At 37.9% G+C, this 15404-nt stretch overlaps 2 protein-coding genes across 11 annotated transcripts in view; one reads left to right on the plus strand and one right to left on the minus strand.

Moving 5' to 3' along the window:
• Nucleotides 1-2217, minus strand: part of PFKM (phosphofructokinase, muscle) — a 45344-nt gene extending 43127 nt beyond the window's left edge. The window contains exon 1 of one of the 2 annotated variants that reach the window (XM_086399730.1): nt 2093-2217. Coding sequence is in view for 1 of the 2 variants with exons in the window: in XM_086399727.1 (XP_086255853.1) it covers nt 99-180 (82 nt within the window). In the remaining variant the exon portion in view is untranslated. Of the gene's footprint in view, nt 1-98; nt 1336-2092 lie in introns of those variants that run through there. The other variant, XM_086399727.1, reaches the window with a different exon arrangement.
• SENP1 (SUMO specific peptidase 1) overlaps nt 1250-15404 on the plus strand; it is a 52332-nt gene continuing 38177 nt past the window's right edge. The window contains exons 1-6 of one of the 9 annotated variants that reach the window (XM_086399734.1): nt 1250-1481; nt 5476-5523; nt 7430-7560; nt 8924-9008; nt 9856-9891; nt 14089-14248. In XM_086399734.1, the coding sequence (XP_086255860.1) occupies nt 1250-1481; nt 5476-5523; nt 7430-7560; nt 8924-9008; nt 9856-9891; nt 14089-14248 (692 nt within the window). Of the gene's footprint in view, nt 2111-2644; nt 2747-5475; nt 5524-7429; nt 7561-8923; nt 9009-9855; nt 9892-13758; nt 13894-14088; nt 14249-15404 lie in introns of those variants that run through there. The other 8 variants (XM_086399743.1, XM_086399736.1, XM_086399737.1 and 5 more) reach the window with 8 other exon arrangements.

Raw genomic sequence — 15404 nt, forward strand, 5'->3', positions numbered from 1 at the left:
CATTGCCTTCTCCCACTAGTAAGTCTCATATCCTGTACTGAGATTCCTGGCAAGAGAATCCATTCTGTTACTGGAATATGATCAGGAGACAATGGTACCTGTTCTCTGAGGAGTCCTGACTAACTGGCGAGACTGAGTTACACACATGAAAAATTTCAGATGCAATTCCACTTTACGCATGGTTGCCTCCTAGAAATAGAGACAGAATATAATGCAAATCAACAGATCTATGGAATAATTAAGATGGACAAAAATGACATGGACCAGGTATGTTCAATACTAATAGGCCTTAGGTCCTGATACTATAAAATGTCAGCATATGAAGTGATACATACTATGTACTTTTATATATTCGACAGGGCAAGATATCCTGAACTCAGCAAGTATTTTCTCCACCAGCTGAGAGGAGCTAAAGGCTGGAGGCCTCCAGTTCAGCCAAGTCTGACCTCAGACTGTGGCTGTCATCTGGGTCTAGAGTGCTTACTCAGAAGCATTTCTCCAAGACTTCTAGATGGGCCTGGGTCCTGAGGCCCACCAAGCTGGGGGACTCGGTGACGAGTCTAAGTGAACAAACGTATGCCTTCTCATTATTTTCTTTTAAAAATAGAGAATAAAGGTTAATCAATTCAGTCCCACGAACAACAACATGGTCATCTAGTTCTTCAGAGAGCAGAATCCTGGGATGGATCTCCGGATAACTTTCCTCACACCTCCTGAGGAGCGTTTCAAACTCGTCCATCGTTCTGGAAGTTTCTCCACTTTTCCAGAGTCTAGCCTAAGCCAATCCCAAGCTGTCCCCCGCCCCACCTTTTCCCCAATAGCCAATCATGCATGATAGGCTGCAAAGAGTACAGGACTGCAAGTTAAGAAACTTGTTTCCTAGTCCCAGATCTGCCATGTACTTTGTAACTTTGGGAAATGATTCCACTTCTCTGAAACTCGTAGACTAAATGATGGCCAATAACCTCTACAAGCACTAACGTTTTGTGATTCTCGCTAAAACATGAATCTTGCCAGAGCTAGATTTAGCTCAGGTCTACATCTGTCAAGGTGGCTACCGGTTCCTGCAGTTCAAGGGCCAGAGAGAAAAGCTGCCATGGAAACCAAAGCGTGAGCAGAAATCGCGGAGCGGAACCAGAAGGCGGCGGGTAAGGGGGCCGAGGGAACACAGAAAATCGAAGGACGATGGGCACACTAACAGTATTCTGACAAGGAGAGGGAGAAAAAGCCCAGACTGAAAGAGGAAATTATGACTACAGTCTTAGATGATTCCCTTGGCGTCTCAGGCCTCGCCACACTGCGCAGGCGTTCCGCGGGTCCTCAACTCTGCTCTTTGACCTCTCGCCCCACCCCCCCCTCCTCCGCAGCATCGGAACAGCTCTTCCGGTGTTGTGGAGGCGGTTCCGGTTCGCGGCGGTTCCCGGGTTTTGCGTTCCGCGCCCGGCCGGAAACCCCTTCGCATAGCAGCCGGTTCCGGTTCGGTGAGTGGCGGCGGGAAGCTGGGGGAGGGGTGAGGATGGAGGGAGCCTTGACCGGGAGGCAGAGCGGGCCCGGGCCCGGCAGCCTAGGCTGGGCTGGACGGAAGCGGGGACAGCTGTGGGGAGTGCGCTTTTTCCTCTGCCCCGCCCCCTGGGACCACCTCTCCCCCCTGCTGTCCGAGGCCGCGATCTGGCGGATGGCTGTTAGTTAGTTTTCCCGAGGCGGTTCCTTGAGGCCTCTTTCTCCGGGGTCGAGGAGAGGCCGTCTCCCTACGGTCACGGCCGGCCCCATCTCAGCGCCTAGTCCTACTCGTGAGGAAAAGGCCGGTTGGGATTTCGGGGCTTTCCCGCCAGAGCAGGTCTTCTCTCAGGGGAAAGCTGTTTTCATCGGGAAGCTCAGCTTTTCTGTTATACGTGCTTCACCTCCCGCCTTCCTTGAGGCTTGAAAGATATTTCTCGACTACTTCTGCGTCTCATGTAAACATTTCTCCAACTCTTTTACTCTGTGGTATCTCCCAGAGATGTGATACCGCTAGTGCCACCACCAGAAAGAAACGTCTGGACTCTCCTGCCCAGGTTATGAAAATCCCCTTAAACTGCCGCCGTTTGCTTACCTGGCTTATCGCCTCCTGGTAATTCCCTTGAACCGTCTCTTTCTTGGTGTCCCCTATAACGTGATCTCTCTGGATATATACCCAATTTCTCTCGAGCTTGGTGATTTCTGTTTATCGGTGCCTTTGCAGTATTTCCACTATCTTGTTGGCAATAACTCTCTGCTTTATCACTTTCTCGTCAGCCTTGTTAAAGTCGTTTCACCTCACGTTTGTTTGCTTTTTATGTTTGGGGTGGTGGTGATTCTTGTGAAATTTATGCCTTTTCGAGGCCCCCAACTAATTGACTTAGAGTTCTTCTTCCAAGTGCATGATTTTGGATGATTTTAGATCGTATCATCTCCTAAATCTTTATAAAGATAATTTGTGTTAAGGGCTCCTGTTGAGAGATAGATTACACTGAACTTGAAATTACAGTTACAGTGAAACTTCAAGCATATCTTTAAGAATGATCCCTTAACCTGCTAGTTTAGAGATTCCCTTTTCTCCTTCAGTCTCATGTTGGAAGTCTCATTTGTTGTGGAGAAGCCTCACTCACTCTTACTTAATTCCAATTAATTATCCCAGCTGCAAAGATGGTCTTCCTATCACCCATCTGATGACAGATCTAGAGGCAGCAAATGAATTAAAAAACAGGTTCTTCTACCTCAAGCTAAGGTGATGTAATTCTAGACTACTGCTTTGGAAGTCTTTTCCTTTTCTATACCTGACTCCTACACCTTCTACCAGTTGCACCAGCTTTATTATCTTGTTTTAAGTATCTGTTGATAAATCTGGTTTCCTCCCTCTGACAGTGAGATTCTCAGCAGCAGGGACCAGTTCATACTCATCCTTGTATCCCCAGTCCACTCTGTGTTATTGGTGCACAGTAAATGTTTGTGTGTGTGAAAGAAAGTGAATCCTTTTTTTAAGGATTTTAAGGTGTTAGAGTCTAATTTGAGTGATGCCTTTTGAAATGTGAAAGACAACCAAAAATTGCATAATGATATAGTGCAGACTGTTTCATATACATAATTTTCCAGAGTTTGTAATAGGATGATTCACATGATCACTTCCACACCCTTGTCATATCAGAAATTATTCTTACTACATCTTGGTCCTGCAAAAAGCTAATTGTATAGGGCCTCTCCTCAGTATATACTTTCAAATAGCTTCATGGTAGCTCTAAACGTTCACTTTTATAATCACCTCTTTGCATGTATGTCTTACTATACTCATTACGTTTTGTTATTGTCAGGACTTTGCCATCATTTTTTTTTCTTCCAGATTTTTTGTTATCTTGTGCTCAGCCACTTATCTGACTCAACTGAATACCTGTAATTACTTATATTTTTTTCATTAATTGACGTGAAGTAGAAAATTAAGTACTAGAATACTCTTAGAAGGAAAAATTTCTCATGCTTGAAAGAATTTGGTGGCATCAGAACTTCCAGGGACCACATTTCATGTTGGATCTTGGGGTAAAATATCCTTTCTCCCATTATATTTGCACAGTGGCGAAAAGAAAGTAGCATAAGTACACCAAAGAAGCTGGACGTGCCTGGGAAATGCCATGGACAGAGGAGCCTGGTGGGCTACAATCTGCAGGGTCGAAAGAGTCAGGACTTGGTGACCAAATAGTAGCAGCAGCATTAAAAAAGTGTGGATTCCCCAGATTTAGCTAGGGATTACCTTTATCTTGCCAAAGTGTATGAATCCTTCAATAAGGATATGTTGAAGGATGTGAAATATTGTGATGTTTGTTGAAAGAGCATCTGCTTATAAGTGAGGATGCCTGGATTTTTGTCTTTCCTTTGTCCCATCTTTGTGATTTCAGGCAAGTTACTAAACCTCTCTGGACATAATTTCCAATGTTCTTTGATTTCTTGCTTGCTTCCCTTTCACCTCTATCTCACCAGTGCAAAGGAAGTTAACATGGGATTGTTCTAATGAGCACCAGGCTTTTAAATTGGCATTCCTTTTAATATAACAAAAAGATTAGCGGTAACTCCTGACCTGTGGGCCCTCAGAACTGGGGGCAACTGGTGGACAGGAAGAAAAGAGAGGCAGAGTGTCCTAGAGATCTTTGGAAGTGCTGAAATGATTAGACAGTAGAAAATGAGGAAATATTTTAAAACTAACCCTGAAATAAATGTCCCCTCACCCCTTCCCACCCAAGCCAAACAGGTGTGTTTTGAAACTTTAAATACGATAAATATTGAAAATACAGCTTTATGGGTTTTGTGTTTTTTTTTTTTTTTTTTCCAAAAAAGACTAGTGGTCACAATTACGGAATGGCTTGAAAGAATGAAATGTGAGAAAGTCACTGCTAGTTTATTGGTTGATAGGATTTTTTTCCCCTTAATAGGGGACCCAGGGAATTTGGCTTTATTAAAAAAGAAAGAAGGGAAAAGAATAATCTGGAGAATTACCAGATAGAAACCTTATAGTAAGTTGAGCATTTGGAAATATATTTGAAGCCTTAATCTAAGACTTAAATTCTTTGGGAAACTCCCCTGGCAAGACTAGGTAATCAGATAATTAGTTAGTCTATAGCTATGCCAAGAAAAGCTCAAGCAGCCTTCCTTAATGTGTGCACTTCAGTGTTGGGACCATAAAGGGTTCCTGGTATTGTCATTCAGTCTCTTTGGTTGAAGCTCTGATAGTGCTATGTGGCTGGTGAAGTGCTCAGTCTTTTAAAAAATATGTGATAAGATTATGAATAAATAAGTGTACCACCCCTAGTCATCTCCTTGTAAATCTTCCAAGAAGCCTTGGTCCAAGGATGTGCTAGTTCCACCAGCTAGGCTTTTAACTTCTTTTTCTGGGCAAATTAGACATATCGAGGAGAAAATTTCATATAGGCAAAAGGGCTTTGATTTGTAACCATTTGATTAATGATGGGGGGGGGTATTTAATACAATTGTGATGAGTTCTTTGATTGTCCTCAGAATGTCTTATTGCTTTTTGTTTGGCCTGTAAGACATGGGGAAGAGAAGTGTTCATAGGACTGCTATAAGATCTGTTACTTGTTTATAAAATGGTTTAGCATGAGGTGATAGAGCAATGGATTGGGAAGAACGTTTAGGTTGTAACTTCAGTGCTGTCACTAACTTTATGATCCTATGCAAATTAACCTCCAGTGTTGGCTCTCCTGACCCGCTTTGTGCTGTAGTATTCTGTGGGTAGCCCATAATCGCTCTTTAGTATAGCACAGGTTGCAGAAATGTTTGGAACTACCTTAGGCTAGTTTTAGTTTCCATTCTCTTCCCATCAACTTGCCTTACCATCTTATTTTTTCCTTCACTAAGAATAAAAGCACCACTTCTGAGTGGCTTCATGTTCTATAATTATATGAAAGAGCTGTTTCAGAATGTAATCTTTCTGTTTTCTGTCTTCTTTTATAGGGCTTTGTATCTTTGCTGAAGTCAGTGATGTGAAAACACCTGACATGGGTAAGACTGATTATGAAGTAGTGTTCAGTCCTTTTACTCTAATTAGTTAAGCTGGAATGAAAGAATATTTGCATCTATGCTTAATAATATTTTCAATATTTGGATTTTTGTGTTAATAATAATTTTAAAGGAGATCTCGTCCTAATTATATAATACAGTATATCAAACAATTTTCTTTTGGTCAGGCTGTTCTTTATAGTAACATTTTAAAGCATTTTCTCATTCATTGTATTAAAAAGCCAAATACATATTACCAAGTATTACTATGTGCAAGGCCTTTTAAGTACTTAAAATACTTAATAGTATCTAGTAGGTGGGCTTCACTGGTGACTCAGTGGTAAAGAAATCCATCTGCCAATGCAGGAGACAAGGGTTAGATCCCTGGATCAGGAAGATCCCCTGGAGAAGGAAATGGCAATCCACTCTAGTATTCTTGCCTGGGAAATCCCATGAATAGAGGAGCCTGGTGGGCTACAGTCCATGGGGTCGCAGAGTCAGAAACGACTTAGCCACTAAAGAGCAGTAGCATCTAGTAGCTGCTGTTACTATCTAAGACACAGAGATTTAAGAAACATGCCTAGGATCACACAACTATAATTAGTGAAGCCAGGATTTAAGCTCAGGCAGACTGGTTCTTTAATATTGTGTTATGCTGTGTGTTACGGGCTTCCCTGATAACTCAGTTGGTAAAGAATCCGCCTGTAGTCCAAGAGACCCTGGTTCTATTCCTGGGTTGGGAAGATCTGCTGGAGAAGGGATAGGCTACCCACTCCAGTATTCTTGGGCTTCCTTTGTGGTTCAACTGATAAAGAATCTGCCTGCATTGCGGGAGACCTGGGTTTGATCCTTGGGTTGGGAAGATCCCCTGTAAAAGGGAAAGGCTACCCACTCCAGTATTCTGACCTAGAGAATTCCATGGACTATATAGTCCTTGGGGTCCCAAAGAGTTGGACACGACTAAGTGACTTTCACTTCACTTCATACTGCTTATTATATGATAAATAATTTGATAAAGGTAAAATTTTAATTTCATTTAGCTAGTAGCATTGAGAAGTAATTGTGATTGAAACATTTCCCTTTGTTCATAGTAGTTTATGTCTGTAATGAGACCAATATAAATAAGGTCAAGACTAGTAGTCAGTTTAAGAATAGGGTGGAAAACCTGTACAGTTAGGTCTTATAACATCGCATGTGTTTCTTTAAAGTCCACATTAGTCTTCTCTCCACTGTTTTCTCCTTTTGCTCAGTCTCTCTTCTTTCTCCTGGTCATTTGTTTCCCTTTTCTCTCATTGCTGTTAACAGTGTGAATCACTGAATTCCCTTCCTCTCATTTTTTTCTGTTCTAGCTCTTTTATAGTAATAAACCCCTCAAAAATGGTTATAAAAGTAAGGTTCTGCCACAGTATTACAGTAATTGAGCTGATGTCTATTAAGAGCTATATGAATAAATTATGCTTTTTGCAGAAAAAATTTTCACATGGATTAAATTTTACAGTACCTTTTTGAGTTGAAATAGGAAATAAACTGGGTTAAGAGTATTTGTTTTGAATGGTAAAATTTTTCCCTATTTTTTTAATATTTAAAATTTTTTCTACAGTTAAAAAAATCAAAATTTTCTTTTGGGAAGATTTCATTGTTTTTAAAACTTTGAATTAAGCTATTTTTATTCTTGTACAAGTCTTGAACTGTTTAGTAGATGATCTCAATTCCAAATTAACCAATTTCTGCACGTGGGCCTCTTTTTGACAGGGACATTTTGAGATTGCCAATAGTTGTGAAGGAGAGAGGTTTTATTTGATTGTAGAGGTGTTTGGGAGAATTCATTTTTATTAGGTGAAAAGATTGGTTCATGGAAAAATAAATATTGAAGCATTATGTGACTTGAACTAATCTGGACTCTCCCCAGATGATATTGCTGATAGGATGAGGATGGATGCTGGAGAAGTAACCTTAGTGAACCACAACTCCATATTCAAAACCCATCTCCTGTCACAAACAGGTTTTTCAGAGGACCAGCTTTCACTTTCTGACCATCAGGTTAGTAATAATTTTCTTTCCTTAATTAATGTATTATTTAGGCTTAAGTTTTCATCTGATAGGGTTTAAATGCCACACTTGAAAACACAGGCAAATATGTAAACTTTTTAGAATCGGTAACTAGTGTTTCTCTGGTAGCTCAGCTGGTAAAAAATCTGCCTGCAATGCAGGAGACCCTGGTTTGATTCCTGGGTTGGGAAGATCTGCTGGAGAAGGGATAGGCTACCCACTCCAGTATTCTTGGGCTTCCCTGGTGGCTCAGCTGGTAAAGAATCCGCCTGCAATGCGGGAGACCTGGGTTTGATCCCTGGGTTGGGAACATCCCCTGAAGAAGGGAAAGGCTACCAACTCCAGTATTCTGGTCTAGAGAATTCCATGGACTGTATGGTCCATGGGGTCACAAAAAGTTGGACACGACTAAGAAACTTTTGCATACTAGTATTTGGAATTTTGTTTGATATGTTAAAGTTAAGATAAGAACCAGGCTATGTATGAATTCTTGGAGAATGGTACCTTTTAGAAAACTCTTTATTCCTCAATATTTTATTTATCAATACACAGATCAGTGATCTTTTAAACTGATGTCTTAAAATCGCTGAGCGTTAAATGGGAGGAAGTTGAAAATATACAACAGCTCTCAGATTTCTCTGTTCTATAAAGCTTAGTTTCTCAGGGATCAGGAGCATCAGCATCATCTGAGAGCTTATGAGAAATACAGAATCTCAAGCTTTATTCCATACCTACTGAATCACAATCTATAGTTTAAAAAGTCTCTAGCTGATCTATATACACATTAAGATTTGAGGATCACTGTTAATAAAGCAATCTTTCTCAGTAGGAAGCCATTAGGAACACAGCTTTGCTGTGTTCAGAATGTTTAGCATCCCAAACCCCTGGGCACTTAATACCTGTAGCATCTGACCCCATTAATCATTTTGATAACTGAATACATATCTCCACATTTATAGATTTGTACTAGGGTACAGGAGCACCCCTGATTAAGAACTGTCCTGTTATCAAAAGAATCAAAACCAGGTTGATTTTGTCAGCTGCTTTGTTGTGTGATACAGCTGGCTTTGAGAATAGGATATACTAGATACATATTACCTTGTAATGAGCATTCTATGAACTAAGTTGTTTAACAAATATTTTCCCATTTTTTCCCCTTGAAGCCTTAGTCATTTCATCAGATTGTCTATGTGTCTTCCTTTCTTACTAGCATGTAGTTTATTATATATATACGTATATTTAATTGTTCTGAACTGTGTCATAATCTTGTCTAATTGTGTGTTTTTCCTAGTGTCAATCTTTATTGCATTTTATTGTTAAAAAATATGGCTTAAAAATCTTTTGTTTTGTTTAGATTTTACCTTCCAGGCGAGGAAATTTGGACCGGTCTTACACTTGTTCTACAAGAAGTGCAGCTTATAGTCCAAACTATTTTTCAGGTATGACACATTACTTGAAGTCAAGGCATTCCTACCTTTCAGTCTTCTTCTTAGCAAATCGTTTGTGTTTACTGTCTCTAAAAGTGAAAACATTGTCAAAAGCAAAATGGTATTTTTTCCACTAAAACATCATTTTAGTAAGCTATTTGTGGTTGCTATAATACTTCACTAATCTAGTCTCAACCGAACATTTTTTAAAGAGAAAGTATTTTTTTTGGAATCAGTTCTCCTACTTGCTTATTATGCCATTGTAAAAAGCAGTACAACTCTGGTTTTGGTTTTTTTTTTTTAAGATATGTGTATGTAATGTGAAGGATACTTGTTTTGTACTGATTTAAAGCACAGAGCTAGCCTATTTGTATTTGGCTTAAAACCATAAATTCTGAAAACTTATTTCTACCCAAGCTTGTCCCTCCTTTAGGGCAGGAAATGTTCACTACGTGTTTCTGTCTAGCACCTGCCACAGCCATGCTTGCATATTCAAGGGCTTGCCTTTTCAACTTGTGATCCATAACAGAAATCAGCATTCTCTAGGCTACTCCTGGCCCCTGGCCTGCCTTACTTTTCATCTGCCCCCTTCTTAAGGTTTGGATTTGCAATGATCTGGCTCTGTCTTGGGGAAACTTAAGAGTTTTTTTATTGGTTAGCCTCCTGGCAGCATGACCCAGGAAGATTGTAGTGGTCTTCCAAAGTTTTTCACTCCTCATGCTTTCATCTCCTCACCTGACCACAAGTATGGGAATATTAGCCATACCATTGAACTTGTTTCAGTGGGATTTTTATAAGGATAAATTGAGATAATAAATATGAAATGCAAATAATAATTATTGTTATTTGGCTTCCTCAGGATTCAGCAAGATGAGATCTCCTCCCCTAAAAAGACGTTAGTATGATGTTCTTTGAGATTTATATTATATTTAAATATCGTTTAGTGGGTGGTTCTTTACCTTGGGCACTGGATTTCCTCTCCCAGGGTGGGAAATGGTCTCCACATAGTATGTGCTTAATTGTATAGAAAAATCAGTTAATTTTTTCAGAAAGTAACTCTGCCATCATTGTTGTTGAAAAGTTCTTTCTGATAAGCAGAGAGCCTGAAATCTGGCTTCATAGGTCATTAGTATTAATACTACAAATAGGACAGTTGAGTGGATAATGAAATCAGATCATTAATATTTTCATTTGAACTCAAGCTATATATGCTTGTAATTTTGTTTGCTGGTTTACCATTGGACAGAATATTTGGTTTCAGTTTAAAGTAATTTCCTTTAATATTAATTACATTTAATAATAAACAATCATATATAGAAAATTATACTCAAATTATATTCACTATCTCCTGGCTAACTCAACTCTTACTGAATTCTGTGGTCATTTCTGTTTTTTTGTCAGTATATATCCATGTACACATCGTATGATTCAAAACATACCATCTTTTGTTAACCTAGTTTTTAAAAAAAAAGTATTCTGCTTACCTATTACTCTTCATATTTACCTTTTTCTGTTGATTTCTAATAACCCATGGGATTTATATACACATTCACAGTCCTTTATGTCCAATCCCAAAATTCAAAAGCCTCTGAAAACCAAAAATTTTTATCGTAATTTGTTTGACATCAAGACTGAGCTGTATTCTTTTCTTGGCAAAGAACTACATGAATTGATATTTAACTATTTATGTTTTGCTTTTTAAAAAATCTCTGTAAATACGAATATTTATAAATTTCACTATAGATATATCAATGTGTTTAATAACAAGGTGCTGCTTCAGGTTACACTTAGAAGCACTACATAATATATGCCAGATTATCTTTGTAAAATTTCAAAAAAAATTTTTAATGTAGAAATACAACTGAATCCAAGGGGCTGTGATTTAGGATAATGGGCATGTATCTTCATTTCCTTTATTTTCTTTATGGTTTAGGTCCCCTTCACCTTCATTGTTTTTAGCTATTATAAATACATAACTTAAAAACATTTGTTTTTAGCTTTTTTCTTTTAAATTTCGGTAGACCCTTGATATTCACAAAGGATATTTCTGAGATCATCTCAGGTCCCTATATTCTTGACTGTGGTGGTATTTAACAAATTGCTGGCTTTGTACACAGTTACATGATTCTTGAGGGTTATTTTTCTGTTTGTCCTCATACCACAAGTTGATCCCTGTGTCAAAATCTTATGTCAGAGTTTTTGTCTCTCACTTGAAAGGCCTTTTTTTTTTTCTTTTAGGAAAAGAAAAAAATTTGTAACAGTTACTTTAAATGTGATGATGACTAGAGAATATCAACAATGAGTAATAAAACCATATTAAATGGAGATGCTGAGCCATTACATCCATTTTCTAAATTAAAACCTGAAGCAGAGGATTCAGATTTATGCCTCTGCCAAATATAATCTAGTCTGTGACCAAACAAATTTATGGTGTTTCACAGACCGCTAAGGTTGCTCTCTGACAATTAGAAATTTAAATCTGTGAATGCCAAAGATCTGTATCCTTTTTTTTGAATACTGAAAACTGTAATTCAAATCTTTTTACTGTGTACTTTTTTTTTTTTACTTTGTTGCCTTGCTACACCCATTCTTGTTTATTGCAAGTCCTGTAGAATATTGTTCCTGCTATCTCCTTTTCTTTTCTGATAATTTTCACATTAATTTCTGTGGTCATTCACCTTGATTTGATTGGGCGAGACATGGGTCCTCAGTTTACTTGCCTTAGTCTCCTCATCATGACCATATTGGATTTTGTCTCCTCTCTTATCATCTGCTCCTCCACTAAGGTGAAAACAAACACAGGAAAGCCTCAAACTAGAATCTAGAGTCTACAGCTTCCCATTTACACTTTACTGGATCTGCCTCTCTGTATGAAGCTTTTAAAATATTTCCAAGATCAGACCATGTAAAATGCTGATTTTTTTTTTAAAAGCTGATTTTAAAAGAAAAATTTAGAAAGCAGAAATGTATCATTTTCACTTTAATAACTTATTATTGACCAGACTTCAAGACCTCTTGATTTTATTAAGAGCACAATTGGAAAAAAATTTAAAACATTCTAAACCTTAAATAAAAGTAGCTTAAGATGAAAAGAAATGATTTTGCTCATGCTTAGAATCATTATCAATGTCTTATCTTTGTAAAATATGTTAAATTAGGTTGCCAAACTGACATTTAGTAGGTAAGATGAATTGAAGCATCCTGTATTCATAAGAACTAAATAAACCTGAAACTTAACAGGAGCAACTGATGGTTACTTTCATAGTAAGTGATTGCCTGACACACTTTTTTTTAATGTGAAATTTCACTGTGTCCATAAAAATATTGCCTGTCTCTATTGAAAATGTGTATAGAAAAATACCTGTAATTCCATCACCAAATTAAAATTTTGGTGTATTCCCCTATAATAATGTGTGTGTACACACATACATAGGTAATCTTATTTATGGCATTTGCAATCTGACTTCTTAATGATGACAATACTAAAAGAGAGTGCAGCCTCCTGTTGGTGGTCCCTCTGTAGCTTTGCTTGATCACATCAGCAGTAGAGCATTGTTCAGTAATATCACTGAGTAATTTTGGTGAAATAGATTGCTTGATCCTGTGCTTTTTCCTTTTAATTTTAAAGCCAAAAAAACCTGTGACATCTGTCAGATACCATCAAAGAGGCTACTCTGGTTTATCCTTAGTCTCAAATTTGCATTTTTTAGTAGACTTATTCCTCAAGTAGACAGCTCAAGTTAGATCATTCCCTAATCAAATTTTAGCAAAAAGTATGAGAAACAGATTTCTATCATTATTACTTTGCTTAAAGATAATGATTTTCTGGTCCTTTAATGAAACTCATTTTCATTAGCATCATGTCTCTATTTTTACAGTAATAGTAATAGATGTCAAGGCAAGCATAGTTGTTGGCTGCAGAGGAAAAAAGTTGTAATTCATTATGAAAATAAATTTAATTATTACATTATGTCATACACTGGTACTGTAATGGTGGTACTTAATACCACCCTTGACTATTTCTTTTATTTCTCTTATTTACCCTAAATTCTGATAATCCTGATCAAAAAAATCCACAATACAAAACTAGTATTTTTGTCAGTTGCCTTACTTTTTAGATAAGAGTATCAAAAGCTACATTAAGTAATTTAAACAGCAAATACATAATATTGTGCAAAATTCTATAGTAATATGCTTTGAAAGAGGATCTTCAAAGTGATGTGGGCATTAGACAAAAATTCTGAAAGTAGAGAATTAACATTTTCATCTTTCCACTGGTGCTCCTCAGTCACATAGGCTAACATCTGAACTTATTTTGAAGGTGTTGTTTTAAATTGTCCCATCCTGCTGATGGACAGAGGAGAATATAAAAATTATCCTACTCCTAGCTGAAACTGAAAGATTTTTATCACCCCAGTTTGTAAGCCACAAGTCATAAAACTGAAATAATAAGTAATCCTCACTTAGTCTGACTGCAGTAACAAGTATCGGAGTATTGATATGTTTGATCATAACATTCAATGACTGACGTTATCATACCAGAACCAGATGCACATGATGGGTCATTCCTGCCATAAGCCGGCCAGAATAAGCAGCAATTAGGTTATCTCTGCTCTTAGACAGAGCCCCTGAGTTGTGAACACGGTAATTAAAAACAGAGTGACACCAGCTGCTTATTAAGCAATAACTGTTGTTCATTTGAATTACAATTCTCCTTGGCCCTCCACCTGCTTTCTTACTGGTCTGGCCTACCTTCTTTCAGGCCCAGGCCTGGGAGTGCTTGCAAGATATAGTTGGGGTAAAATGTTGACTTTTGGTGGACACCACGGAGTCACATTGATGCAGATAAGGCACATGGCTGTGGCAGGATTCAGCTCCTTCATCAATTTTCAGGTTAGTATGGCTGAATCACTTATAGTTTGTAGAAGTTCCCTTACTGCAGACTTTGCTGGCAGTTGAGACTGGTATCTTTCTTCCATGAGAGACATGGTGATATGCCACATTACTTTGGAAAACAATATTGGACATGGTTGCAGTCATATGGAGAACCACTGTGTATTTGTTTAATTTATTCAAACTTTTATTCTTCTAGACAACACTTCCTCAGACAGTTTTATTGGCTCAGGAGACCTAAGAACCTTTGGCCAGAGTGCAAATGGCCAGTGGAGAAATTCCACTCCGGTATCAGGTTCAACTTTACAAAAATCAAGAAACAGCCGAAGTCTTTACCTCGAAACCCGAAAGACCTCAAGGTAAGTATTCTGGCTGCTTAGTTCACAAGCCCTTTCTCCATTATAAGGGAAAATGGCCATAGGACAGTTGTTACTTTGGCACTTTTAAGAAGTAACACAATTTTTGAACTTTAAACCATAGTGCATACGTGTGCATGCTAAATCACTTCAATCATGTCTGACTCTTTGCGACCCTATGAACTATAGCCTGCCAGGCTTCTCTGTCTATGGGATTCGCCAGGCAAGAATTCTGGACTGGGTTGCCATGCCATCCTTCAGAGGATCTTTCCAACCCAGGGATTGAACCTGAATCTCCTACATCTTCTGCATTGGCAAGCGGGTTCTTTACTACTCGTACAAAGATGTGGACAAATTCATTTTGTACTTTCAACTTTTAATTTATTTGGTGCTGAATTTTGATGACAGCCAAAGTGAAAATGGATCAATTTCTGCAACTTTAATAGCAAAGAAACCACATTTTGCAGACTTTTGACATGAGCAGAGACCTGACTTCATCCAAAGCAGCCTTTTACTTGGGTCCACTATTTCTATTAGATAATAGATGCATAAAGAACTTCATCGTAATTAGCCTAACTTATAAGCCCTGCTTATTCCCTCACCAAATTTATTCTGATTATTAAAGGCAGATGAAGTTTGGCTTAGAAACTTTCCCCTCAAATACTTTATGTTAGTAAATTTTTTACATGGTATTTATGATTTTTAAATATTACTCTGGTGATAGATTTTAGACATGTATGGTCATTTAGTTTTTTGCTTAGTCAAAGCTAAGCTTTCTGGTGTTGGTTGAAACCAACCAGATAATTTTTATTTTATGATTATTAGCACATGACCTCTGGAAACATGTACCCCTAGGAATTGTCTTCCCTACTTCTTAATATTTAAAAAAATTATAAAAGAATTCATTAATATAAAAAAATTCATTAATACAGTTGCATTGTAAAAATTAAAACATTGCCAATAAAGCCAAAAATCCCTTGACCCCTACTCACAGTCTTACTCCCTTCCTCTTCTTGTGTTTGCTTCCAAATCTTTTCCTGTGTTCATTTCTCTTTCACTCTCTCTTACTTATATATATCGAATGATATGTATGCTATGTAATACTATAGAATGTATAATATGTTGACTTCATTAAAGATATTCTGTATGCATCATTTGG

Source organism: Bos grunniens, chromosome 5 (assembly GCF_055505025.1).
Source record: "Bos grunniens cultivar Pamir isolate PY7600 chromosome 5, Bosgru_T2T1.0, whole genome shotgun sequence".
NCBI lineage: Eukaryota > Metazoa > Chordata > Mammalia > Artiodactyla > Bovidae > Bos > Bos grunniens.